The 27,095-nt window shown below is 36.5% G+C and overlaps 3 protein-coding genes and 1 pseudogene across 4 annotated transcripts; 3 read left to right on the forward strand and 1 right to left on the reverse strand.

Annotated features, from left to right (window-relative positions):
* Positions 1 to 3,983: 3,983 nt before the first annotated feature.
* Positions 3,984 to 5,468, forward strand: LOC125597216 (ethylene-responsive transcription factor ERF114-like). Its single transcript, XM_048771983.1, has 2 exons — positions 3,984 to 4,490; positions 4,788 to 5,468. The coding sequence occupies exons 1-2, from the start codon at positions 4,262 to 4,264 to the stop codon at positions 5,315 to 5,317; spliced, it is 759 nt and encodes a 252-aa protein (XP_048627940.1). The 5' UTR covers positions 3,984 to 4,261; the 3' UTR covers positions 5,318 to 5,468.
* A 3,581-nt stretch (positions 5,469 to 9,049) lies between these two features.
* LOC106382755 lies at positions 9,050 to 12,086 on the forward strand (annotated as a pseudogene).
* A 646-nt stretch (positions 12,087 to 12,732) lies between these two features.
* Positions 12,733 to 18,101, forward strand: LOC106382754. Of its 2 annotated transcripts, none has more exons than XM_048771998.1 (16): positions 12,733 to 14,745; positions 14,820 to 14,948; positions 15,038 to 15,175; positions 15,262 to 15,296; positions 15,451 to 15,620; positions 15,707 to 15,777; positions 15,990 to 16,088; positions 16,173 to 16,222; positions 16,308 to 16,393; positions 16,487 to 16,590; positions 16,679 to 16,879; positions 16,966 to 17,172; positions 17,264 to 17,411; positions 17,497 to 17,627; positions 17,708 to 17,800; positions 17,872 to 18,101. In XM_048771998.1, the coding sequence occupies exons 1-16, from the start codon at positions 12,829 to 12,831 to the stop codon at positions 17,968 to 17,970; spliced, it is 3,678 nt and encodes a 1,225-aa protein (XP_048627955.1). In that variant the 5' UTR covers positions 12,733 to 12,828; the 3' UTR covers positions 17,971 to 18,101. The 2 variants fall into 2 exon arrangements, with proteins under 2 accessions (XP_048627955.1, XP_048627954.1); XM_048771997.1 differs by having other exon boundaries at positions 12,814 to 14,745; positions 17,708 to 17,763.
* A 234-nt stretch (positions 18,102 to 18,335) lies between these two features.
* Positions 18,336 to 21,303, reverse strand: LOC106380118 (protein LEAFY). Its single transcript, XM_013819933.3, has 3 exons — positions 20,785 to 21,303; positions 19,921 to 20,321; positions 18,336 to 19,086 (listed from the first exon to the last, which is right to left on the reverse strand). The coding sequence occupies exons 1-3, from the start codon at positions 21,245 to 21,247 to the stop codon at positions 18,691 to 18,693; spliced, it is 1,260 nt and encodes a 419-aa protein (XP_013675387.2). The 5' UTR covers positions 21,248 to 21,303; the 3' UTR covers positions 18,336 to 18,690.
* Between the last annotated feature and the right edge of the window lie 5,792 nt (positions 21,304 to 27,095).

A 27,095-nucleotide genomic window follows, 5' to 3' on the forward strand; every position in this document is an offset into this window, starting at 1 on the left:
TGTCATAATAAGTTACAAATGATCATAAAATTGTATTAATATGAACTTTTATTTAATATTATAAGAAGATACACATTATTTTAAAACCATATGAGTAAAAAATATCATTTAATAATAAAACATATATATTTATATATATATAGATTATATTATATACCATAAGATTACATAAATATTTTAATATTAAAACTTTCAATGAATTTTCAAAAACATTTTTAAATTATAAACTTATTAAAGATTTCACATTAAAAATTTTGTTATCGATGATTTAAATATTCAGTTATAAAATGATATTAATGATCATAGAACTGTATGATTATAAATTCTCATTTAATAAATGACTATATAAAATATACTATTCTTAGAAAAATAGGTTGGTCCATCTTGACTTACATTATATTTTTTATTAAACTAACTATCGAATTGATAAATAATCTACCAAAAAAATTTTTGCACTTTCCTTAATTAGAAGCTACGAAATGACATAATATGATTAACGTATATATGAAAATTAATTATTATGAATAATAAATATTTGATAACAATTTTGGTATCATTAGTTCTTTTTTTTTATTTTATATTATTGAAAGATATTAAAAAATCACATTAAATATATAATAAAAACATTTATATTTTTTCTTATATGTTATATTTGAATTTTTCAAAACGTCTATATATTATTAGAAATTTGAATATTCTCACTCTGAAAATTTTGTGATCAATAGATTATTTTTTGTTATAATAAGTTACAAATGATCATAAAATATAACGCATATAAATTTTTATTTAATAAATATTCAAACTAAATAATATATATATATATAAACACTAATGATTTAAAGCAACAAAATTGGCTGATCAATTTAGTCGTCCAGTTGAAATCTTTCAAAAGTATGTGAAAGACTAAAGTCAAAGTAAATATGGATTTAGAATAGTAGTTATATTTTACTAACCAAATACTGAAAAAATCGTACCGAACCGAAACCAACCCGATATCCGGATTGAACACCCATAATCCAAATGAAGCCAAACTATTGTTTCATTTTCCAAAATATAATAAAAATAATAACTTAATCCCGCGCAAGGCGCGGGTCTTATCCTAGTAAGTTTATTAATGGAGGTACAGTGAGACTTTGATTAAAGATATTCAACAGTAAAATGCTTTAATTGTTATAAATTTGATCATAAACATTACATTAACCGTCAGTTAGGGAAGTGGTAGTTGAACCTAACACCTACACACAGACACAATGCTCAAAGACACATCTTTGCGAGTCAAAGTGGCTGGATTGCATTTACAAGTCTTACACTATTATCCCACGTGACGCATTGCTCTTTTTACCTGTCAACTTACTTAGCTGTTGACCTTTTTTGTCAATAGTTATTCAAATATGGAACTTTTTTATACAACAATATATAGAGATAGGCAGTCTCATAACATATACAAAAATTTCCATTCGAAAGCTGAAACGTGTACACAAACCCCCACACACCATCAACTAAAAGAATGATACAATGTAACAGTGTAGCTTTTTGTTCATCATACAGCTTATTTAGAATTAAGATTTATTCGGAAATATCCTCTTATTTACGTGGTAATTTAAATATGATTAAGTATGAAAGCCTGATTTTACGATTTTTAATTACGGTTTATAGGACAAAAACTTCAGACCGGCTTGCGATTTTCTTGATTGATTTTAACGTTGTTTTCATTGTTTACTAGCAAACCATTTTAGATATTAACATATCAGGAGGGTATGACTGGTTTCCCCGCTACCATCCGCAAACGCAAATTTTGTGGTTAGTAGCGGTTGTTAACATTTTGCAACAATCACTTAAACCGCTCTAAACCGCTTCAAAACGTTCTAAACCTCAAAAATTCAAAAATTGTTCCAGCTAGAGTTTGTGGTTGCGGGATGATACATTTTTTTTTAAACAATATAAATACAAAAATAAAAATATTTAATAAAATTTTAAATATGAATTATAAAAATACTAAAATACATCTATTATATATTAATTAATATTATAAAATTTTAAAATAAAAATACTTTTTATAATTTTTAAAAATTTAAAACTATAACTTTCTAAATATAATTTTTATATTTATTATAATATTATGATTTTTGATATTTTTATAATTATATAAAATGTAAATATTGTTAATATATTATTTAGCCGTTGCAGCATTTGGTAGTTAACCAGTCATAAGTATTCTGTAAACGCACCAATTTTTAACTGCCGAACCAGTCATACAAATCTCTTAAACCCCGCTAGAAACTGCAATCATCCGCATCCGCAAACTCCCACAACCGCAGCCGCTGCGTTTGAACCAGTCATGTCTTGATATGAATTGAGAAATTTCCTAGCATAGTCTTTTTTAGTTTATCTTCACAAAAATAGCCATCAATGAAGAAAACGACCAAAATAATTTTTATTAAAAAGTAAAAATACATTTTTATCGTAGGGTTAATTAGTCTAGACTTAAGATTTAAAGTTAAGGGGTAAGGTTTTCGGGATAGGGTTTCAAATTTTAAAAGATAAAAATAAATATTAAAAATTTAAAAAAAATTAAAAAAAAACTATTTTGGTTATTTTCTTACTTGAATGTTATTTTTATGACAAAAACTTTTAAAAAACCTATTTGAGAGAATTACCCATATGAATTTGTCATAGCATTGTTTCTAAAAACATTTTAGATAGGATGGATACCAATTCATTTATCACCAATTAGTTTTAGGTTAATAATTAATTAAATTAACAATATATATTATTTTTTTGCTAAGAAAATTAACAATATATATATAAATTAATACAAGATCTTGTCAAAATGTTATTTTTTCACTAAAAAATCTGCACTGCTGCCAAACTTAAAGGTGCCATTTTGTGTATGTCGATAGGAGTGTGTACACATTTATTGGATTCGGAGTTTTTAAAACTTCTTTTGTGTTGCAAACTTATAGTCAAACCCCTAATTAAAAATTAGATTCACTTCACACGTACGCAAACTCATATTGCCATTTTTTTTGTCTTATCGCGTTCCATCCACAAAAGAAACATATAAACCTAAAAAAAACATCTTCATCTTTTTAGAGAATGTATGTCGATATTTGGCGAAAAATAAATTGTCGGTTAACATTAAACTTTCAACTATATCCTTGCGAGCACGAGTTCTTTTTTATTTTTATAGTAATATTAAAAAAATAATAATATATCTTTTCCTCAAGTCCATGAGTGTGTTAAAGCACCCCTATTGAGGGTTTATGGGGAGAGTTCACACAGAAATCAAAAAAAAAAATAATAAAATAACTCAATCACATGAACCCTTCTCTCCTAAGACCATCTCCAATGGTTCACTCTATTTTTTACTCTAAAATAGAGTAACTCTATAATAGAGTTGTGATATACTCCAATGGTACTCTATTTTAGAGTGGAAAATAGAGTGATGAACAAACAAAAAACAACTTACTCTATATATAGAGTAAACCCATTTTTTACTCTATTATAGAGTGGAAAATAGAGTATCATTGGAGCATTTTTACTCTAAACTCTATTTTAGAGTGAAAAATAGAGTGGGGTTGGAGATGCCCTAAAGCTCTATCGCCACCTATCCTATTTAAAAAAAAAAAATTAGACTAATTGTAAGTCACCACGATACATAGGATCTGCGCTACAGTGATGAACTTTAGGAGAGAAGATGAACTCAAAGAAGAATTTCATTGATGCAGATGTTCTTAACACTTTTACAAAGATAAAATAATCATACAAAACGTGAACATGCATGCATCTTCCCCTCTTCTTTATTTTATTCTCCATCTCGTGTAGTATTATCCCTTTCGTCTGATATTTAAAATACATATGCACTTTCCGTATTAGGAAATGTTTAACAAACATTCTCATATTATACATTTCGTCATTTCGAGGCCCCAATATATTGATCCGTACTAATCGTACATGCAAATGAAACATGTTTTCTATTACTAGCTATACAATAATAACACTAAGTACATTAAACATATATAATTAAAGACAAAAGAGAAAGCCAAACTTAAACGTATATTGCTGAAGGTCATATGTTCACACGTAGACAACCTTCCTCTATAAAAAAAAACTCAGAATATTGCACACTCCAAAAAGCCTTTACTCTCTCTTGATTCACTTCAACCTAATTTCTTCTCCTCATCGCCTTCTTGTTCTTGATGTCCAAAGAACAACCCTAAACTCTGAATCCTCTATCGGACTTTAAATCAAATCTAGCAAAATGGATCCTCGATACAATGGGAATATGCCCTTTGGAGGCGAGGAAAATGACGGAACCGAGGAAGATGAGAACTTATTCCCTGTCTACTCGGCTCGATCTAAACACGACATGCGTGTTATGGTCTCCGCTTTGTCTCAAGTAATCGGTCAAGGCAGCTCTCACGATAGTCCTTCTGTGTATAATCCACAAGACCCTAGTCAAACAGTTGCTCCTACTCATCAAGATCAAGGTAGATATATAGATCTCATGTCTATGTTAAATTATTTGGAATTTTTGTGAAAATTTCATAGCTAGCAGCTGTAAATCTCAAACTTTTATAGGAGAGAAAGCTTGTAACTAAAATTATGGTATTATCAAATGTAATTTGACTAATTTGGATATAGTTTGTTGGAGATGCAGTTATAGCATGACCATATTAGTAAATGTTTCAATTAGTCAGCACCAATAGGTGATTGTATACATCTAAACACATACACTATGCATATATATTTACTATGCAATATTAATATTTGTGATTGATATTAAGGGAACTTGAGGACGAGACATTATAGAGGGGTAAGGCAAAGGCCATGGGGAAAATGGGCAGCTGAGATTCGAGATCCGCAAAAGGCAGCACGTGTGTGGCTAGGGACATTTGAAACAGCTGAGTCCGCAGCCTTAGCTTATGATGAAGCAGCTCTTAAGTTCAAAGGAAGCAAAGCCAAACTCAACTTCCCTGAAAGGGTTCAGCTAGGAAGCAATATTATAAACAATCAACTATCAAACTCTACTTGTTACTCCTCAAATCAAAGTGAGACGCAAAATATACCATACTATAACCAGTATTATCAAGATGGGAGTAATAGGGATATGCTAAGTTTTAATTTGGGTGGTGGTTATGGTAGCGGTAACGGTAACGGTGTTTCAATGTCTCATGATCATAGTTTATCAACTATTACTACTGCTGCAACGACTTCTTCGTCTTCTGGTGGCTCTTCTAGGCAACAAGAAGAGCAAGATTATGCTAGATTTTGGCGGTTTGGAGATTCTTCTTCCTCTCCACATTCGGGTTATTGAAATGATATATAAGAGGTTAAGTTGTGTTACTTGCCATGAAGAGATGTTATGATTCTTAAATGTTTTTCATGTTTTGCACTCTTATTTTTGTTGGTTAAAGATTCTTGAAAGTGTAACTTTTATTTCATAGAATATAACTAGTTCCCTTATCTACAACACTTTTGGTCCTGACAGAACACCAGATCGGCAGTTCAATCTCAACGCATAATAAATTGCATATTACATGAAACGCATACCAAATCTAGTTCATTTTATCGTCCTACAAATGCAAACACAAGCTACTGAGCTCATGAGGTGGTATAAAATCTCATCTGATCTGCTAAATTTTTTCTTACATAAATTATATATGTCTGTTCCATAGTTCCATTTAACGTATGTACAACCAAGCTTAAACCTCGTTTTAGTTATCTGTTATTATTACCATAAAATAACAAAGTTAAGTGCAAAAAATACCATTATGACGAGTTGACATGAAATAGTTTTTCAAAATCAACGACTAATCTGTCGTGTGAATTACAAGATTCGGCACCCAACAATACATGCATGTGAACTTCAACATCATGCAAACTCCAAACTACTAAAAAGAATTGTCTTTTATTTTTTTCGGTTGTATTAGTTTTCACGATCGATGATCGGCTTAAGACGCGTGATAGGCACCGTCACAACTTTGCTGGACGGTCTCGTCCCTCAACGAAATATCTGATGATGAAATCCACTTGAGCTGGACTTCGAAGTCTTACACCACTTGATTCACTAGTGGAACTCTATCAAATTGACTATCCATATAAAGTTAAAAAATATACAGTGACATGTGTTTGAATCTTTTAACCAAAATAGAAGTAATGAAATAAAAATATTAAATAAAATACGGCTCCAGTATAAAATCAATTGGTAATAAATAAATTAATTTATCTATTTAATATATTATTTTAGTTTTCAGAATATTTGGACATAAATCGACGATCGGTTAAATTGCACTGATATGTCTCTGGTACCATAGTAAGTTAAGTGAGTTTTTAACCTAAAAACAATTAGTAATATGTGGATTTATTAATCTTTTATATATATTTTTTTGTTTAAATTAAGTATCATTGTAAAATAATTTTTTCATTATAAAATAAGTGTTAATTTATGAATTTAATTCAATTTTTATTAGTTTTATCACTTTTACTTCTAATTAAACTTTTTAAAAATAATAAATGTTATGAAATTTTAACAGTAAATAAGAATGAAATCAAACGTTAAACTTGTTTTTAATTTGTATGAAAAATAATATCTAATTTGAAACTGATAGAATATCAATTAAAATATTTTTCAATTTCTGATGTGATACTTTGTACCAAGTACTTTGAATTGTCTACTTTATCACAAGTTGTCTAATGAATAATACAAAAGAATTAACAAGACAAAACACCAAATGTCTTATCTGCGTCCGATTTTGGTTGGTAATAAATGAAATAGACACTTTGAAAATCTCAAGTCGACAGACTAGAATTCAACGAGCATACCTAAGAAGTGGGAAAAGTCAATATAATAAAAATAAAAATTGGTTAAGACTTTTTAACAAGGGGCGGGTGAGTCGGTGCCGGTGCGAACCGCCGGCCTCACCAACCTTGTTACTGATTTCAATCTTTGCGGCCGTACAACATCTCTCCATTCAATTTTTAAAAACTTCTAGGCCCAAAACTGGTTTAGAGACATCACGACACTTGACACATATTTGTTTACTACATTGTTATAGTTTGTTCAAGCGCTGGTTGTGATTCCTTCCGGTTTCTTGTGGTAAGCAGCCTCTAAGCATTATTTAGCTCTAATAAGAACCTTTGACCGGAGATAAAAGCTTCCTCTTTTGCATTGCGTTCGAATAAGTTGTCGTACCTCTGCAACATAGCATACATATAATGTTATTTTTTTTAAGCAAACAAAAAGGGATAAACCTAGCAAATATATTTAAAAATTTTTATTACGAAAATAGTACTTAAAAAAATCTTCAAAATAACATTTATAAATCAGTAAACTCAATACTTAATTACCTTATACATATTAAACTCTAAATTTAATTTCACCCTTTAAATACTAAACCATAAATTTAAGAGAAATTCTCTTAAAAAGCATTTTTAATTTATTTTCATAAAAGTAGACTCCCTAAAAAGAAAATGACCAAAAGAAATTTTATTGAAGGGTAAATATATATTTATATTCTTAGGTTTAACTAATCTAAGACTTAGGATTTAGAGTTTAGAGGTTGGGTTTTGGGATGTGCTCAAATATTTAAAAATAAAAACTAAATATTAAAAATTTTAAAATAAAATAGCTATTTTGGTCATTTTAATTTTTTTGAAAGCTATTTTGGTGACAAAAACTTAAAAAGAGCTATTTGAGAGAATTGTCTTAAATTTAAATATATAAATATTTATCTTTTTTACATTTTATTAAAAGTTATTTTAGGAATTTTTCTCCATTTGTGGTAATTTTTGAAAATAAAAGCTATTAAATGATAAATACTATTAAATCAGGATCATGACCAATTGATTGAAGTTTAGTCCAACAATAACTATCTTATACATATTTTATAACCACTTCTTTGATTCCAAATTAATAGGAACCCACTTCTTTCTATCATACTAAAAAACTCTAGACAACCTTTTAATATTAGAATCAACTTTTGGATTTTACTCAACTTTCTAACAACTATAGCTGAACAATCATATTATATTCACTATTGATATTATATATTTATAAATATTAATTCCAATTTAAATAACAAGATCAAATTATATAAGTAAATTTAACAAACTGTATCAAAACATTTTAAAGCATAAAAATGATTTTAATACCAAATGAGTTATAAGATAAATATTTTATTTTAATCTATTATATTAAAAAAGCATCAAGATCTATTGATATAAGTGTGGTACAATTATTTTAATATAATTATTAAAACCTCTTATTAGTCATATAAGAAACATATTATACAAAGAAAAACAAAAATATTAATAAAACACACAATTATAAAAAATTAAATTTCTAAAAAAATATAAAATAAAAAATATATCCATCAAAATCTAGTATTTCTTAAAACAACATACAACGTGTCATGTCGATAACAAAATGCAACAATGATGTCAAGAGAGAGAGTAACAAACCTTTAAGAAACGTCGGAATTTAAATTGGGCCCCCATGATTTTAATCTTAGCCCACTACTTTAATGTGGTTATTCGGGTGTAGTCCCCAACGTTTCAAATAATTATTTTTGCCCCCAGTATCTTTCAAATATATAGATTAGTACATATCATCTATAAACAAATCCTTATTTGAAAATTTCTTTGATCGAATCTCTTGTGTTTTCGTTTTCAATGGCTGAAACATTTTCTACGAATCTTTTCATGCTAAATTCGAAGATTTCACACAAGTTTCGTATTTATTTATATAATTGTTTATTCCAAACGGGAAACGCACACGAGGTGTTCGACAAAATTCCCCCTTCTGGTGTATGTTTTTTTTTTTAAATATCCCAACACAAAACAATGTCACGTGGCGCTCACGTGATAAAAGCCAGCCTCTTGACCACGTTTGCTGTTACTACATTCCTTTTTCATTTCCCGCCGTTTCTCTCTCTCTGAAGAAATAAGATAACTTGAGAGTCAAGAAAGCCCGCAAGAATCTTGTAGAAATGGAATTGGATGATGTCGAGGTAAAGAAGCTCTGCCGAAAGGTTATACGCTACGCTGACGGCGATCACACCAAGTGAGACACTGCGAGCTGAGAGTTTGGGAGTCAAAGAAAAGTCTAGACCCGTGTGAGGATAGGGTTAGAGGATTGAAGTCGTTTTGGGTTGGTTTGGATGTTAAGATCAAAAGGGATTTTATGAAGGTGAGCATTGCAAAGCTTATGAAGGTGAACAAGAGCATGCTGCTGATTTTAAACCTCATTCGGAAAAGGATATGGTCAAGAGGATAGGGAAGACCTGGGCTTATAAGATACTGGTTGGGGTGTGGGAACCAGTGGATGCAGTTGCTGCTGTTGGAATGATCAAAACTCAGCTCGCGTACGTGAAGGCTTTTACATCTAAGTCTAGGAAGAAGGGGTGGTCCAACGAATGGCCTTTAGCTGCGGTTGAAGAGCGGAGTAAGTTACTCAAGGAAATCAAGTTACTCAAGCAATGATATAGTATTGAAGTCCATAAAACTTCTGAAATCAGTGATTACCCAAAAGGTTCGTTCATGAGTATAGTATTCATTAACAGCAGAATAATATAATACTGTTCATCTAAAATTATCTTCATGCCTTGCAGGTTCTGCTAATTGATAATTCAAGGATTAGATTGTTAGACAAACTCATACGGCTTTCTGTTTTTGACAACCGCTCTTACACGCTTCAGCTGCTGAAACCTTTCTTGCTGGTTGGTTGGTTTGAAACTTTGGTTTCATTTTCCGTCTGATTTGGTATTTGAACTGTTTCTTATATCCTTTCATGTCTTTTCTCATGTAGAATGAAATTGTAAGTATGGAATCAAAAGTCAAGTTAGATGCAGTAGAAGCTGATATTTTAGTGAACGAGGAGAAGAAGCCACTCAAAGAGGAGAAGTCACAGAGAAAAAAGACGAAAAAAACTAAAAGCATTAAGGTCTTTGAAGTTTTAAATTCACTATTTGCTTCCCTTACTTTTCAGTAAATGGTTTGTAAGAATGAATGGTCTTCATGGCGTAACAGAGAACTTCAACGAGCATGTCTAGTCCCGTTGATAAGAATGTTGAACGGTAAGCACCTCATGAGTCTTTATTGCGTGTTTGATGAATTGTTTCCGGGTTTCCTCTGAGCAAAACGTGTTCGTACATGTCCAGCACACCTTCTGTCAACCTTTAAGATACTATTGCAAGTGAAAAGGGACGATTGGAAATTTCATCCAACGCTGACATTCAGGTGGTAAAAGAGCTTCTCAATTGACGAATATAATTTGAATGTGTTGTATTGGGATGCATAATTCTTATTTCTTTCATTTGCGCATGCCTGGAAAAGATTCAGTGTCAGGAAACTTGGAGTCAGCACTTGGAGAAGGTGCAGCTAGATATAATTCAGCTCTTGACATGACGGTAAAGGTAAAGCAGTTACCAAACAAAAAAGACCATGTTCGTTCCATATGTAAAGACCTTCTTATTCTCTTTGATAAATTGAAATTGCAGGCCCTCATGAACATAAACGTTCTTAAAGAAGATATAAAGTACAATAAGCAACCATTTCACGGCAACCTGGAAGAACAAGTTCCTTGTGAGCTACAAAATTTATTTAGTGCTGTTGTGTCAGGGGAAATAAAAACTGAGGGAGTCTACAGTTTCATCTTGAGAGACTTACTTGCTTCCCTAGAAGAAGCTAAGTCCATGGTTCGTGTGAATAATATAAGCTTCTAAGCATCATATTGTTTTTTTATGCTTAACTAAAAGTAATGTATTTTTCAGTCAAGTGGTGCTGCTGAGGTACTTGTAACCATCCTTGAGTCTTGGCATCGCTGGACAAATTTAGAAAGAGAAAGCTTGGTGACACGCCTTTTTACATTGGAGGAAAATGAAAGAATGCATTGTAGAAAATGCAGAAGGATGCCAAATTATCCAGAGCAAAGTTCTTATGGAATTGTTATGGCTGCAGATTCAATCCGAGACTTGAAGGTATGTTTCATTTATTTCGTATATCTTTCCTAGATAAACTGTTACGTGCCGTAAAATGATGTTATATGCTTATCTATATGCAGTGTACTTTTCGGAATATGAAGTTTGTGGATATTCTTAAGGTGATGCGCATGGAATACAAAATGTTATGCGACATTAAATCTGGAGGCTGTGGAACGACAAACTTTGTTCATCATGTTATAAGTAGATGCCCATCTATCTTCATAATCGGTAAGTTTTGAGAACCATGAATGTGATCTTATGCGTCCGTTTCATTTACTATGCTTATGATTAAATAACGTTGGTGTTATGTGGGGTTTGCAACATTAGTATTAGAATGGGAGAAGAGTGAAACAGAAAAGGAAAATTTTGAAACAACAAAGGCTCTAGAGTGGGAGATAGATATCAGCAGGCTGTACAAAGGCTTAGAACAAAACACTAACTACCGGCTTGTGTCTATGGTAAGAATTCAAAAAAAAAAAAAACTGAAACAGAGTCACAAATGCTTGTTCTATTTCTTTCTTATGTATCTCTCTGTTACATGCTCAGTATATATATGGGATGTGAATGCAGGTTGGATATGGTGAAGAAGAAAGAGAACACATATGCATGGCTTATGAAAAGAGCCGGTGGGTCAATCTCAGACGTGAGTCTTTAGCAGGAGAGGTAAGATAATTTTCGCTTCCTTGAGTAGAATTGTGAAGTTAGATACAGACGTTGTAAACATCTGTAATTGCATAGGTTGTTGGCAACAACTGGAAGAATGTGGTCAGATTCTGTGGAGAAAGGAAGGTTCGGCCAGAGATTTTGTTTTATGAAGAGCTGCCTGATCCATGATGGCCTAACAAGTGTATAGATATGGGATATGTTGATGCAACCTAATTAGAAGTATAATCTAGAATCAAGTTGTTAGCCATGGGCAACTTGATTTTCTCAAGAAACACCAAACTCCTTAACCTGCAACTAATGACATAATAAAATAATATAACCAACAATGTAGCTGGTTTAAGATAATACTTGTAAAGTCTATGGATAAAATAGGCTAAAAATCAGTAATATTCTAGTTTGTGGTATATAATGAAAGGTTAATAAAACTTTTAAACATTATTTTTTGGTCCCCAAATGTTTCAAAATATTATTTCTTTGCCCCGTATCTTTCAATTTTTGAAGATTAGGCTTTTCTCCACCACCTTTAATAGACTCACGCTGCTTGATTTAGTGTTTGCGTATACACACTTTGTTCATCACAGTCATGAAGACGAACATTGTCCGAAACTTCACACTAGTTTTGGTCTATTTATCCCACAAAGTGTTCGATACAATTCCCCAATTGGCAACGCTCAAAATGTTCTTCCTCCCCCCCCCGCCTTGTCACGTGCCTCTCACGTGATAGAAGCATGACGATCGTTCGAAGCTTCACACTAGTTTCGAATTATTTATCCCAAACGGGTAAATGCACACAAAGTGTTCGATACAATTCCCCCAATGGCAACGCTCAAAATGTTGTTCTTCCCCCCACCCCCCCCCCCCCCCCCGCCTTGTCACGTGCCTCTCACGTGATAGAAGCTTGACCATTGTTTCAACGCTTCACACTAGTTTTGATCTATTCATCTCAAATGGTTAATGCGCACAAGGTGTTCCATACAATTCCCCAATGCCAACGCTCAAAATGTTGTTTTTTCCCCCCACGCCTTGTCACGTGGCTCTCACGTGATAGAAGCCACCGTCTTCTCTTCCTTGCTGTTACGTTCGTTGATTTTCCCGCCTTTCTCTCTCTGAAAAAGCAAAAAAAAAAACAAAACTTGGAGAGCAAGAAACCGAAAGAAAGCCTCTTGAGAATCGTTGACTAATGGAGTCTTCTCTCTTTAGAGACGACGAAGAAGGCGCAGAGCTCTTCCGCGACGCCAAAGAGCTAATCGCTAAAGGAGACCACACCAAGGCCCTGGAGATACTCGAAGATCTGTTACTATTCTACGCACAAGAAGAAGGCTCATCGCTTCTACACAACGAACAAGCTACAATCTTCTCGAAGCTATCACGAGAAGCAACGAAAAACCCTAACTTGGCGTTCACGTACCTTTTGGCTTCAGTGTCATGCCTTGCCGAACAAGCAAACCTCTCGCGGCTCTGCGCAGAAAGGCTCCACCAACTAGGTCAACACCTTGGATCGGTGATGTACTACAAGGAGTGTGTTCGCATAGGGAAACAGAGTTTATATGTTTCTCGAGGCCTAGAAGAGGAAAGGAGGAAAAAACTGGAGTTTATGATCAAAGATGCAGAGTTGAGGATCCTTGAGTGCAAGACTGAGACTATTAGAACCGATGAGGCGAAGTTTGTTGAGACAAAGAGAAGTCCAGAGCCTGTTAACAAAGGACTGAGGTTGTTTTGGATTGGTTTGGATGTTAAGATCAAGAGGGAGTTGATGAAAGTAAGCATTGAGAAGCTTAGAGGCTTTGTACATAGCAGCGAGGGGTCACTAAAGGCTTTGGAGAAAGTTCTCGCTTATGCTAAGGAACACAAGAGATGGACGACATGGGTGTGTCGAACTATATGTTTAGCGGATTTCTCTAAAGCTGAAGAGTGTAAGGCTCATTTTGAGCAACAACATGGTGCAGATTTTAAGCCTGAGTTGGAGAAGGATGTGGTCGTGAGGATAGGGAAAAACTGGGGTCATAAGATTAAGGGTGGAGGTTGGGATGCGGTGGATACATTAGCTGCTGTTGAGATGATCAAAACTCAGCTTGAAGATGTGAAAGCGTTTACAACGGAAGCTAGGAAGAAGGGGTGGTCAAACCAATGGCCTTTGGTCGAGGATGAAAACCGGAGTGGTTTGCTCAAGGAAGTTAAACTACTCCTTGTGTCGCTCTATGAGCATCAGATTCTCTCCTGCAGTATTAGAGACTGGGTGATGCGTTTTCCGGTTAAGCATCTTAGGAAACTCGAGGTTTCGGAAGAGAGTATTAACGATTGTCACATAGTGGAAACACCACAGAGCGTATGTTTTCTTGGACGTTATGAGCTCAGTCAGATCCTAGCCTTTCTAGGAACTATCAAGTGTGAAAGGCATGATGGTACAGAACAAGTTTGCAGAGCAGTGGACAGTGTGTTGGATCGTATTCGAATTAAAGAAAGTGTCGAACTCGACGAGCAGTTTTCATTGATGCTCCTGGATAAAAGACTGTTGAAAAGCAATAGTGCTGCTCCATTTGATGGTTGTGTTGATGATGGGAAAATCAAATTCATTAAAGATCCTGATGTTCACTACGCCAAGGCACAAGCTCAGGGAGGTGATATGATATCCTGGTTAGGTGACTCCTCTTCAGTGGATAAAAGCTTTCCAAAACCTATCAGGGAACACAATCTTGAAACCTGGGTGGCTGTTCTGAGAGCTGTTCAGTACACATGTAAAGCATTGAGAACCAAGTATGTAATGAAAGAGCACGTCTTGGAGTATGAAGCAGCTCTTACTTTCGTGGAGAACTTGTGTATGCTTGAAGATAAAAGAAGAGAGAATGCTCAGGACGATCGAAGGAAGAAGAGCTATGCATCTCTTCTCTGTGATAGATGTGAAGAGAGAGTCCCAAAAGAAAAAAATTCCCTCACTGCAAGATTGTTCTTGTGTGCAGTAAGAGATGTTTTCGAGGGAGGATGGGATCCGACATTTGATTTAGAAGATTGCATGAGTCGTGTACGTGAGGGTAAAGGTCTCAGAGATGACATAGTGTTGAAGTACATAGAACTTCTAAAATCGGCTGTCACAGAAAAGGTTCATCCATGATTTGAATATATTTTCATAATAACATAAAAGTGTCCATCTGAAAGTATCTATATAACTTGCAGGTTCTGCGGATCGATGCAAAGATATTGCTGATTGATAATTCAAGGATTAGATTGTTAGACAAGCTCACAAGTCTTTCTGCTTTTGACAACCGCTCTTATATGCTTCAACTGCTAAAACCTTTCTTGCTGGTTGGTTTTAAACTTTGATTATATACAGATAGCTCTCATTTTCTATCTTATATGACATTTGAGATGTTTCTTATATGATTTTCATGTAGAGTGAGATTTTAAATATGGAATCAAAAGCCAAGTCAGAAGCAGCAGAAGCATATCTTTTACTCGAAGAGGAGAGGAAGTCACTCAAAGAGGAGAAGAAGTCACAGGCGAAAAAAAAGAAGACAAGTAAAAGCACTAAGGTCTTTAAACTCTTAAATTCTCTGTTTGCTTCTCTGACTATTCCGTTCATCTGTTCTAAGAATGAATGGGCTTCATTGTGCAACAGATAACTTCAACGAGCATGGCTAGTCCCGTTGAACAGTAAGTGTTAGATTAATTACCAATATCTTGTGACAGCTTTGCTATTTAAACACAAGTAAATACAAAGAAACATTCGAGGGGAAATACGTTTACTTACATGGTACCTCAAGAGTCTTTTTTTTTCGTGTTTGATGAATTGTTCTTACATGTGCAGAAAACCTTCAATCGACCATGAACCGGGAGGTACATCTCAATCACCAAAAACGATGGAAGAAGATTCCATCACAATGGAACCAGAAGATACTCTTGGAACTGAAAAGGGTCCATTGGAAATTTCATCCACCAATGACATTCAAGAGGGAGCTACTAAAGTTAACACTGATGGTAAAAAGAGCTTCTCAAGTGACGATTAATCTGAACTTTTTTTTTTTTTTAAGATTCATCCTTCTTATTAATATTGATGTTTCAAGATATGCAAAACATGCCTGAAGAAGGTTCACTGTCCGGACATTTGGAGTCATCACTTGACATGACGCTTAAGGTAAAGCAGTGACCAAACAAAAAAGTAACAAGATTCAGTACCTAAACTGTCATCTTCTGATTTATCTCATTCCATATCCCTTTACCTTCTTATATAAATTCACACTGAAACCTTTCTTGCTGGTTGGTTTGAAACTTTATTTATACACAGAGAGCTTTCATTTTTCCGGCTGATTTGGTATTTGAATTGTTTTCTTATATGTTTTCATGTAGAATGAAATTGTGATTATGGAACCCAAAGTCAAGTCAGATGCAGCAGAAGGGAAGAAGAAGTCACAGGCCAAAAAGACGAAAAAAGATAAAAGCATTAATGTATTTGTAGTTCTAAATTTCTCTATTTGCTTCTCTGACTTTTCGGTTAATAAGCTCTAAGAATGAATGGGCTTCGTGGCGCAGCCGATAACTTCAACGAGCATGGCTAGTCCTGTTGATAAGACTATTGAACAGTAAGTACCTCAACAATCCTTTTTTGCGTGTTTGATGAATTGTTTTCTTGTTTTCTCTGAGCCATACTTGTTCTTACATATCCAGTGAATCTTCTGTCAAACTTGAACCGGAAGAAGATTCTATGGAACCGGAAAGAGGTCGAGTGGAAGCTACTACAGTTGACCGTGATGGTAAAAAGATCTTTCTCAATTGACGAATAATTTGAATTTGTTTTGTTTTGTTATGCGCTCATAATTCTTATTTCTTTATTCACCACCTTCAAGATATGAAAAACATGGCTGGAGAAGATTCACTGTCGAAAATTTTGGAGCCAGTCCTTGAAGGAGCTACAGCGAGATACAATTCAGCTCTTGACACGACGCTAAAGGTAAACCAGTATACGTTAACTGTGGTCTTCTGATTCAGCTCATTCCATATTTTCTTTGATAAGTTCAAAAAAAGTGTTGGTATTGCAGGCCCTTCTGAGCATAAACGTTCTTAAAAAACAAGTTCTAAATTACAATAAGCAACCAGTTCATGACAACCTAGAAGAACAAGTTCTATGTGCGCTACAAATTTTATTCACTGCGGCTGTGTCAGAGGAAATAAAAACTGAGGGAGTCTACAGTCTCATCTTGAGAGACTTACTCGTGTCCTTAGAAGCAGTTAATTGCATGGTTCGTGTGAATAATATTAGCTTCGAAGCATCATATTCTATTTTTATATTTTAATAAGCTTAACTAAAGGTAATGTATATTTTCAGTCGAGTGGTGCTGCTGAGGTACTTGTAACCATCCTTGAGTCTTGGCATTGCTGGAAAAATTCAGAAAGAGAAAGCTTGGTGACTCGCCTTTTCACGTTGGAGGAAAATGAAAGAATGAGTTGTAGAAAATGCGGAAGGAAGCCAAATTATCCAGAGCAGAGTTCTTACGGCATTGTTGTAGCTTCAGATTCAATCAGAAACGTTAAGGTATGTTTTCATTAATTTGGCTTCTTGCCTTTCCTTAGAGAAACTGGTACTTCCCCTTTATAAAGCTGTTATGTGCTTTTCATATATGCAGTGTGCTTTTGGGGATATAAAGTTTGTGGATGTCCTCAAGGTGACCCGCATGAATTATAAAATGTTATGTGACATTAAAACTGGAGGCTGTGGAACGTCAAATTGTGTTCATCACGTTATAAGTAGATGCCCACCTATCTTCATAATCGGTAAGTTTTTGAAAACCATGATTATGATCTCATATACTTATTTCATTGGCTATGGTTATAATAAAATAACGTTGGTGTTTTGTAGTGTTAGAATGGGAGAAGAGTGAAACTGAAAAGGAAATTTCTGAAACAACAAAAGCTCTGGAGTGGGAGATAGATATCAGCAGGCTGTACGAAGGCTTAGAACCAAACACTAACTACCGTCTTGTGTCTATGGTTAAAAAAAAAAAAAACTTGTCCTATTGTTCTTCTGTGTTTCTCTGTAATAGTCTCTGATATAAGGGATGTGAATGCAGGTTGGTTATGGTGAAGAAGACGAAGAACACATCTGCATGGTTTATGAAAAGAACAGGTGGGTCAATCTCAGACGTGAGTCTTTAGCAGGAGAGGTACGACATAAACGGTTGATTTTGTCTTCCTTGTGTTGAATTGTTGGAATATATGTGTGGGAATGGCGTAGGTTGTTGGTAGCTGGAAGAGTGTGGTTAGATTCTGTGGAGAAAGGAAGATTCGGCCAGAGATTCTGTTCTATGAAGCTGTCCTATATGTGAGGACCTAACAAGTGTATCAACATGGTGAAAACCATCATCGATGTATAAAACATTGAGAATTTGGCTCTGACATTATGTACTTAGACTCATATCTTGAATCAAGTTTGATAGTCATGTTAAACTTGATCTTTTCAAGAGACACCAATGTGCAAAGAGTACATGTACAGTTTTTAAGCTGATTGTTTTTGCTGGGCATAGTAAAGATATTTACAGGTGCAGACTTGTACTTGCGCTTACTTTACTTGCCTCCAGGTTACTGTTCTAGCAGAAGGTACCACAGCAAGTGGAAGCAAAGCATCAGGACCCGCCATTTGGGAACTTAACTTTGTTTGGTTCCTAGTCATTCGTCGACTATGCACCAATGGCTTCTTCTGCTTCTTGTCTCGCAAGTCAGAAGAAGCAAGCACAACATTTTATTGACAAACAGGAACTCAATTCCAGATTCTACTTCATTTAAGTGTGTCCAGTGCACCATTCTCTCCTTTTCCAGCAGATTCTACTTCCATTTATTATTTAGATTTTAATTTTATAAGTTAGTGTAATGATTCATTCTTATCTCGACTGATTTTGCGTTTCATTGTAACTTTTTTATAATAATTCGGAAAAAAAAACGAACAAGCCCAGCCAAAACGAGTAAAAACTAGAGGCTAATAATTAACTAAGTAAAAACTAGAGGCTAATAATTAACTAAGAAAACGAACAAGTAACTAAACCAAACAATAACCCAACTAATTAAACCCCAAACCGCCGGACGCAGACGATCCAGTGCAGCTAATACCGTTCCCAACCAAAGCTGAAGCCGCAGCAACCGCATTGCTCCGCTCCAAATGGCAGAGCTGACGCAGCTTAGTGGGGACATACCAAATGGAGAGGCGAGGATGAGCGTTGAAAACAGCGTCTATGTCCCAGCCATGACGACAAGCTATGTTCACAAGCGGCTTGTAACATGCCTGACGCCACGACCCAACGTTCTCGCCGCGTTCTTTAAACGCTCTTCGTAGAGCGTTTGAAGCTTCTTCGTCTAGGCAGTGGAGTGCGTAGCAATGAACGTAGTGTCGCATCTTCGGCTTGTTTATGTAACTCGCTCCGGACTTCTTGGCGTATCTGAATACTTGGTTCGTCACCTATTTACATATTTTTCCAAAACATTAAAATCAGTATTTAATAGCTCCAAACAGAAAGTACCAATATTTATGTTGTAAAAAGATTATCATAAAAACAATGGAACTAAAAATTTGAGAAAGAACAAAAAAAAAAGGAGTTTTATTCGCTTAAATTTTCTGTACTTTAAAAAAAAATAACGTGCGTCTGTACAAGCAATGGCACAGAGCTCATGGATTATGTACTATCGTCACTCAAAGAAAGGAGACACTATTACCCGCTGAGCAATATCATGTATCCAAATATCATTTCTAAATATATACACACAAAAAAATATCCTTATTAATTGGCAAAAAGTATAATATCTATGTTTATTTACGCACATGCATGCAGAAATTGATCGAATCTAAATGCATAAGGACATCGTATCTTAGTACTTGCTATCTCATGTCGTTTTTAGACTAAAACAAAACAACGACTGTGTTTTTATCCTAACTCGACACGTTGTCGTACGCTGACTCTGTCAAAACTTTAAATTGAAATCTAACTATATTCGTTAACAAAATGAAAATGTAAATCAGAACCTATATAAATCTATGCCACACATAGCAAAAACTAAAAAGAAAATAAAAAAATAATACTGGAAAACAAAACACTGACCTAGTGACTTGTCAAACTTACTTTAAAACAGCTGTCGATGATAATGGCTATGGTATCCCTACCATACCTCATAAATTCCGACAGAACTAATATATAAATATATTTTTCTTTTTTTTTGCGCAACATAAATATATTTTTCTAAAAATAATAATAATGTAAAAGTAAACGTACGGCTAGGATTAAGTCTTGGAAGATACCTTGGTGGGGCATTTTTCGCCACGGTCTTTAGCAATGGTCTGAACCTGAATAAGAAACTCGCGACACTGTTCGTACAAGTGGAAAAGATAATCCAAACCGTTCTTTTTGCCACGTGCCACTTCCCCTGGCTCCGTTACGATGAACGGATGCTCTCTCTGTCTCTCAATCCCCAACACACCACCACCTCCTCCTCCGTTACCGTCATCGTCATCATCACCTTCGTTCATGTCATCATCGGTTTCCACTGACGTCACCATCTGTTTCTTTCTGCGTCTTTGCTGTGGCTTCTTCATCTTTGCCTGCCCTGCGTCCCAATAGCCTCCTCCTCCGCCGTTGTTCCCCGCCGCATCGGTATGTTCTAGCTGATGCACTGGCTCCTCTGATAACCCTGTCCAATCATCTATATATACTTTTTGTCACAATCACATAATTTCTATACACTATAACTAATCCTCGTACTTCTTGCAATAGGTCTAATATATAACAACCTGACTGCACTGCATAGTGTATAAACTGTATACACAATAGCACGTTAAGGGGTGGTTTTAGTGACAAATAGATAAAATATTCGTTTACACCCCAAATATTAAAAAATATTATACATATATTAAATATCACTCAAATCATCAATCAAGATTATTAAAATTTAAAGTAAAAAATGTATATAATCCCTTAAATTTTAGATGAGGCTCCTATAAACGCATATTTACTATTTTCACAACTTTATTATACACAAATAAACGTGGAACGTGAGAAATACATGTATATATTCAATGATATTGGTACTTTCTTTTTGCTGAATTGTAAACATCATTAATATGATGAAATGACCTGCAAATATCATTATTATGTTGTTATTGTACCTTCTTGAGAGAGTGCATCAAGAGCGTGATGAGTGCCGGAATCACCTGCGGCGGAGAGTATCAAATGACGGCGTCTAGAAGACCCCTCCTCCTCCTCTTCTAGCAACCGTCTCCGTTCAGCTCTCACGGCGGCTTTGACACCGTACCGTTCACCGACGAGAAGCTCCCAACGAAAGATATGAGAGAGGCTATTCATCATATCCTCAAGCTCCTCGTCCTTCATGCCCACAAGCGTGCTCGCCGTGAAACCTAGCTCGGCTATCTTCGCCGCCGTGTAAAAACGTACACCGTAAGGACCGAACAAACCCTCCAACCCACCTAGTCTCATTCCAAACGCTGCCGTCTGCGGTGTTGCGGGGGGTTGTTGCTGCGGTGGAGGAGGAACCGGAGGTGGTGGTTGTTGAACCATTGCTCTCGTTGGGTTCCATCGGAATAAGCCACTCGTGAAACCTTCAGGATCCATATTCTCTTTCTTTACTCTTTTTTTGAGGAGGTTGCTTTATTGTTAAAATGACCAGTCGAGCAGCTTCTATATATACAACAGTAAAGAATCTAGAAAATAAATTAAAACTTTTTGAATATTCTTATTTTATATATCTGTTTATTGCAATAAAGTACGTATGTATATGTAATATTATATAAAGAAGATATGTGTCTTGCTGGAAAATTGACAGTTGTGACTAAACAAGTCAAGCTTTTTTATCTTTCATCGACATTCTTTTTTCTCTATATACTGATTATGACCCTTTGTCATTTGACACGTTAAGTTATAAAATGATTAGGGTTTTTATTGTGTTCTCTTCTTTTTATTAATACATTTTTATTTTTAAATTTATCTCTTACGTTTTTAATAGTTTTTTACTTCTGCAATTGTCTCTTTGAATCGTGCAATATTGTGTATACCGTTATAATTTGTACGAAACTCTTTGCAGCAACCGGAGAAATGTATATATTTCTCTGTAGTGTCCTTTACATAACTCAAACGAATAAGTTATCCACATAGGCTACTGAGTACGTCTTTTTAAGTTATGGTATAAGTTCTGATAAATTTATAATGAAAATAATTTTGTGTGATAAGAAATATCAGCATTGTCTGAACGCGAATCTCGTGGACATTAAATGAGATTGTTAATTTATAGCAAAAATAGGAATTTAATTTTTTTTTCTGCAGTGCAATAATAAATTTTGAGTATTTATAGATTTACAGGGAATTGATTTGCATTTAGAGAACAAAGATTAATAAATGCAAAGTGAAAACCTCAAAAGAAGGAGTCAGGAGTGTTTCAGTCTATCTAATCCCATGAACTTTGGGGTCTAATCTCTTCTACGATCATTACGTGTTGTCATCACCCTGATCTATTATTACACCTGTCCTGAACATAAATTTTCGTTTCTATTTTTTTTTGTCAATCTTTTCTAGGTAAAAAAGCAAAACTATCTTATAAAAAAAAATTCTCAAACCGATAAAATACATTGATGTTATAGAAACAAACATCTAACTTGTTGTTTAATTGCTTTACTACTAATTTTTTGGGTGAGGTATTCTTTTGGCATCATCAGTATGAAGACTAACTTCATTTTTTTTTTTTGCTAAACTGTAAATATTATAGATGAAAGAAAGATAATACAAAGTAGAATCTTATGTTTGTGTCATCTTGGCAAAAAGAAATAAAAACAAGATGGGACACAAGTTTGAACAACAAAAGATCTGACTTATCTCAACCACAAGATCATTAGTGTGTCGAAGTGCTTTCTGTGTCTCCTTGCCGAGATGATGTTACGAATTTCTTTGTCAATAGCATGGAAGACAGTTGCAGCAGGGACTGATGACTGGTTATGGATCAGATTATTTCTCTGTTTCCATAAGTGATAGATAGTGGATTGAGTCGCCAGTTTCCTAAGAAGAATGAGCTTTGGTGGCGCACCTCTAATCCAAGATAGCAGCTCTGCCCAGTCGGTAAACGTATTTGATGGTGGATGGCATCTTGCGAACACCCCTCCCCACACTTCTTTGCTGAACTCGCATCGTAGAAGCAGATGATCTCGTGATTCTTCATAATTTGAGCAAAAAGGGCAGAGAGGCGAGATCGCCATTCCCCACGCTGCCAGTCTTGCCCTCGTCGGTAGTCTATCATAATTTGCAATCCACATGGTAAAGCTCAGCTTCGGTATGGCTCCTTTGAACCAAACCACGTCCACCCATGGTTTTATCGCTTGTCTCGGCCTAAGCACTTCCCATGTTGAGGAGGACCTGAAAACACGTAAGGGGGAGTCACCAGCAATCCATTCATATATGTCATCAATATCAGCAGATAAGGGGAGATTTATAGTAGAGAGATAGGCATGTATGTTCACTTCCCTCTGCGATCTAGGATGAGGAAGAGTCCAAACCGATCCAGCAGTTGCATCAACGACAGCAGCGTTCATTCTGACTCTTAGTGCTCTTGGACCAGACTGTCCGATATATGTAATTAACTGACCAAGAGGCGTCCATGGGTCGAACCAGAAGCTGGTAGAATTTCCATTTCCTAGCTTAGTTCGACAGAACTGGATCGCCAACGGCCGCAAGTCTAGCAATTTCCTCCAGGCCCACGAGTCAGTTGTTGATGGGTTTATTGACCAAAAAGATTGCCCGTTCAGGTGTATGTTCCAGTGCCAGTCCACCCAGAGCGAAGGAGCCTTTGACAGAAGTAACCAAATGAATTTCAAGCACAACACCCTGTTCCAGGACGAGAAGCTCCGTAACCCGAGACCCCCTTCATTTTTTGGTAGGCAGACCGTAGTCCAAGCTACCTTAGCTATACCTCTCCGCTCATTGCTACCAGACCACAAGAAGCGAGAACAGATAGATTCTATGTTCATTATACAGGTCTTTGGTAGGATGAATGCTGAAGTCCAAAAATTGACTGTGCCAAAGATAACCGTCTTCAATAGCTGCAGTCTACCTGCGAAAGATAGCATCTTCGCTGACCATGAGTGGAGGCTCGAATTGATCTTATTCATTAAAGGTGCATACTCAGAGACCTTCAACCTTCTGCTCATCAATGGAAGCCCGAGATACCTGATGGGGAGGTGACCAGAAGGAAAACCATAGCTAGTAATAGCAGCGGTTTCACTTTGGTCCAGTCCCGAGGTGAATAACTCTGTTTTAGTGGTGTTCATATGGAGGCCCGACCAGGAGGCAAAGTCGTCAAGGCATTCAGAGATCCCATGTAGGCTGTTGCTAGTCCCGTCGAAGAACACCATAACATCATCGGCGAACATGAGATGGGAGAGTTTTATCTCCTCCGTTCTTGGGTGATAGCCGATACAGCCAGATTCGTAGCGAGATAGTAGCAGACGTGAGAGACACTCCATAGCCAGCACAAACAAATAAGGGGATAATGGATCCCCCTGACGAATCCCCTTTGTACTCTTAAAAAACCCTCCTGAAACTCCATTTACTGATACAGAGAAGGTAGCTGTCGAAAGACATTCCTTAATAAAACCAATGTACCTGTCCGGAATCGCCAGCGCACGAAGGGATGATAGAATGAAATCCCATCGGACACAATCAAATGCTTTCCTTAGATCTACCTTCAGCATGCCCCTTGGAGAAAGAGATTGTGAGTTGTAGCCGTTCACGAGATCAGTTGCCAGGAGTACATTTTCTGCTAGGAGCCGGCCAGGCAGGAATGCCGATTGAGCTTTAGAAATCATGAGAGGTAGTATCTCTTTAAGCCGCGAGGCCAGTAGCCTTGAGATGACTTTGTACACAGTGTTGAGGCACGAAATAGGTCTAAAGTCAGATGGCAGGGAAGCATTCGTCTTTTTAGGTATTAAAACCAGGTTCGCCGAGTTCCATTGTTTGAGCAGCTTCCCCGTCCTAAAGAATTCCATAATGGCAGCGGTTACTTCGAAACCAATAACCGACCACGTTGCCGTGTAAAACTCAGCTGAGTAGCCATCCGGTCCCCCTGATTTGTTTTTGGGCAAGGAGAAGAAAGCTTCTTTTATTTCCTCCGGCGAGAAGTTCTTTTCAAATCCCGCAGCCTGAGTCTCAGAGCATTTAAAATCGAAGAGGAGGTCCAAATCACTCTGAACAAACATAGGCTGAGAAACCGGACTACCGAATAGCTCCGAGAAGTAATCAATACACAGCTGTTGGATTCCTGCTTGCGAGTCTATGCGATCTCCAGACTCAGAGAATAGGAAATGAATGTGGTTCCAAGCTTGTCTTGATGCTGCATATCTGTGGAAAAGTGTGGTGTTACCATCCCCTAAGGCAAGCCAATTAATGTTGGATCTTTGAAAGAAGAACGCTGCCTCAGCTGTGGATAATTCTTCCCAGTCGTGCATCGCTACAAGTTCAGCGGCGGCATTTATGGTTGTTGGGGAAGACAGCATCACAGTTTGTGTCTGAATCAGTTTTTCAAGGGCCTGTGCAGTTTTCTTCTCAATGCCAGAGTAGTTCTGCTTGCTGAACTCCCTGATCACATTCTTTAGCAGCTTGAGCTTCTTAGAAACTATGAACATCGCAGAGCCTGCAACATTAAAAGAGAACCAGTTAACGCAAACAGTGGCAATGAAGTCCGAGTTCTGCAATATGAAATTGTAGAATTTAAAGGGTTTCTTAGATCTTATCTTGGTAGGCTCGAGTGTGACAATGATGGGAGCGTGATCAGAGAATTCAGGACTGCCAAAGAAAGCCACCGAGGAAGGGAACGTGTTGTACCATTCCTCATTAGCTAGACACCTATCCAGTTTCTTGGCCAAGGGAGAGAGCTTACGTTTGTTCCACCATGTGAACGTAGTTCCTCTATAATTCAGATCCTCCAAGCTCGCAACAGAAAGGCATTGGTTAAATTCTCTAATCCTCTTGTCCATGTTTAACGAAGGGGGTAAGGAGTGCTCAGATGGGTCTCGAATTTGATTGAAATCACCAACTACCAGCCATGGTTTAGAGTTGAGATCATGAGCTGAGGCCAGAGTTACGAGTTCGGACCAAAGCATGGTCCTGTCTGACGGATCGTTTGATGCGTAGATTACCGAGATGAACAGCGTGGACTGTGGGTCAGAGGGCCAGATAACTTCGACGCAGATCATCTGGACCGATTTAGAGATCACAGTGACCAAAAGAGATGGGTGCCAGACGACCCAAATTTTTCCTAAGGGGGAAAACCCGTAGTTCTCTACTGAAGACCATCCCGGAAATAGCTGAGAGACGAACTTATTCATCTTAGCCTGCTTGACGTGTGTCTCAAGTAGACCACCAAAAAGAGGATAGTTTTTCCTAAACCATTTTCTTAATCCGCTGCGGTGACTGTACTTATTTAAACCGCGTATGTTCCAGCAAAAAATGTCGGTCGACATAAATATTAATTTTTGTTGGGGCCCCTGCCCCTATTACCTTTCAGACCTGAGAATTTCTTCTTATTACGCACTAACTGGTAACCCGAATCATCCTGACTGAACTCCCCTTCTTCCAGCTCCGAATCAGACGACTCAACATCCGAGGAATCCGGTTGCGCATCAGACTGAGAGGATCTGGTAGTGGCTGATCTACTACGAGGGCGAGGAAATCTAAGGTAACTCGGCGTGTTGCTTGATTCTCCTTGCACCTTGTCCTTTTCAGTCCCTAGTTTCGAACCTTGAGGCATAACAGTTTGGACCAACTGCGTTTTGATCAACGCGCTTTGCACAGGAGAGGGTTTAGTAGTAGCAATGTTGATGACCTCGGTGGTTGTCTCTACAACTTTCCATACCTGCTTGTCTTTAGATCTGCTTCTTCTTGTCTTTCTTCCAACTGATTCCTGCTTTTGCTTCTGAGGACAATTTGCTGACGCATGAGAATTGGAGTTGCAATGATCACAGACTCTAGCGGCCGTCGGACAGCGCTTAGTAGAGTGACCTATTTCTTTGCATAATTCACATACCGGTGGCATCCACGGGCTAGACACCAGCACCCTGCATATTTCACCCGAGTCGAATTGAACGTTTACAGCCTCCGGAAGGGGCTGTCTAGGGTCTATGATAGTGAACACTTTCGCCACCTCTAGATTCGTTTTATTTTTTGTCATCGGATGTAGGTACTTCGGGTGACCCACCAGACCCGCAATACGTTCCAAACCGTCTTCATTAAAGAACTGAAACGGCACTTTTCTGAGTTCCAACCAAATGGGAGCAGAAGTAAGCTCGGGTTTAACTGGCACTACTCCTGGTTCCCATTTATCAACAAACATTGTTTGTCCCTCAATCTGCCACAACCGCTGATTAACGACACGATGCCTGGTTGATGCATTAGGAATCCGAAAGAGGAACGCAAAGCCTTC

This window comes from Brassica napus, unplaced genomic scaffold (genome assembly GCF_020379485.1).
Source record: "Brassica napus cultivar Da-Ae unplaced genomic scaffold, Da-Ae ScsIHWf_1388;HRSCAF=1968, whole genome shotgun sequence".
In the NCBI taxonomy this organism is placed as follows: domain Eukaryota; kingdom Viridiplantae; phylum Streptophyta; class Magnoliopsida; order Brassicales; family Brassicaceae; genus Brassica; species Brassica napus.

Bases quoted from the DNA above. Each gene is read 5' to 3' on its own strand.
- LOC106380118 (XM_013819933.3), bottom strand. From the start codon at position 21,247: ATGGATCCTGAAGGTTTCACGAGTGGCTTATTCCGATGGAACCCAACG. The intron at 20,322-20,784 runs GTACAATAACAA...AAGTATATATAG, and splicing joins TGATGCACTCTCTCAAGAAG to ATGATTGGACAGGGTTATCA. The intron at 19,087-19,920 runs GTATCTTCCAAG...ATATGTAAATAG, and splicing joins GCGAAAAATGCCCCACCAAG to GTGACGAACCAAGTATTCAG.
- LOC125597216 (XM_048771983.1), top strand. From the start codon at position 4,262: ATGGATCCTCGATACAATGGGAATATGCCCTTTGGAGGCGAGGAAAAT. The intron at 4,491-4,787 runs GTAGATATATAG...ATTGATATTAAG, and splicing joins TCCTACTCATCAAGATCAAG to GGAACTTGAGGACGAGACAT.
- LOC106382754 (XM_048771998.1), top strand. From the start codon at position 12,829: ATGGAGTCTTCTCTCTTTAGAGACGACGAAGAAGGCGCAGAGCTCTTC. The intron at 14,949-15,037 runs GTTGGTTTTAAA...ATTTTCATGTAG, and splicing joins TGCTAAAACCTTTCTTGCTG to AGTGAGATTTTAAATATGGA. The intron at 16,591-16,678 runs GTAAACCAGTAT...TTGGTATTGCAG, and splicing joins CTCTTGACACGACGCTAAAG to GCCCTTCTGAGCATAAACGT.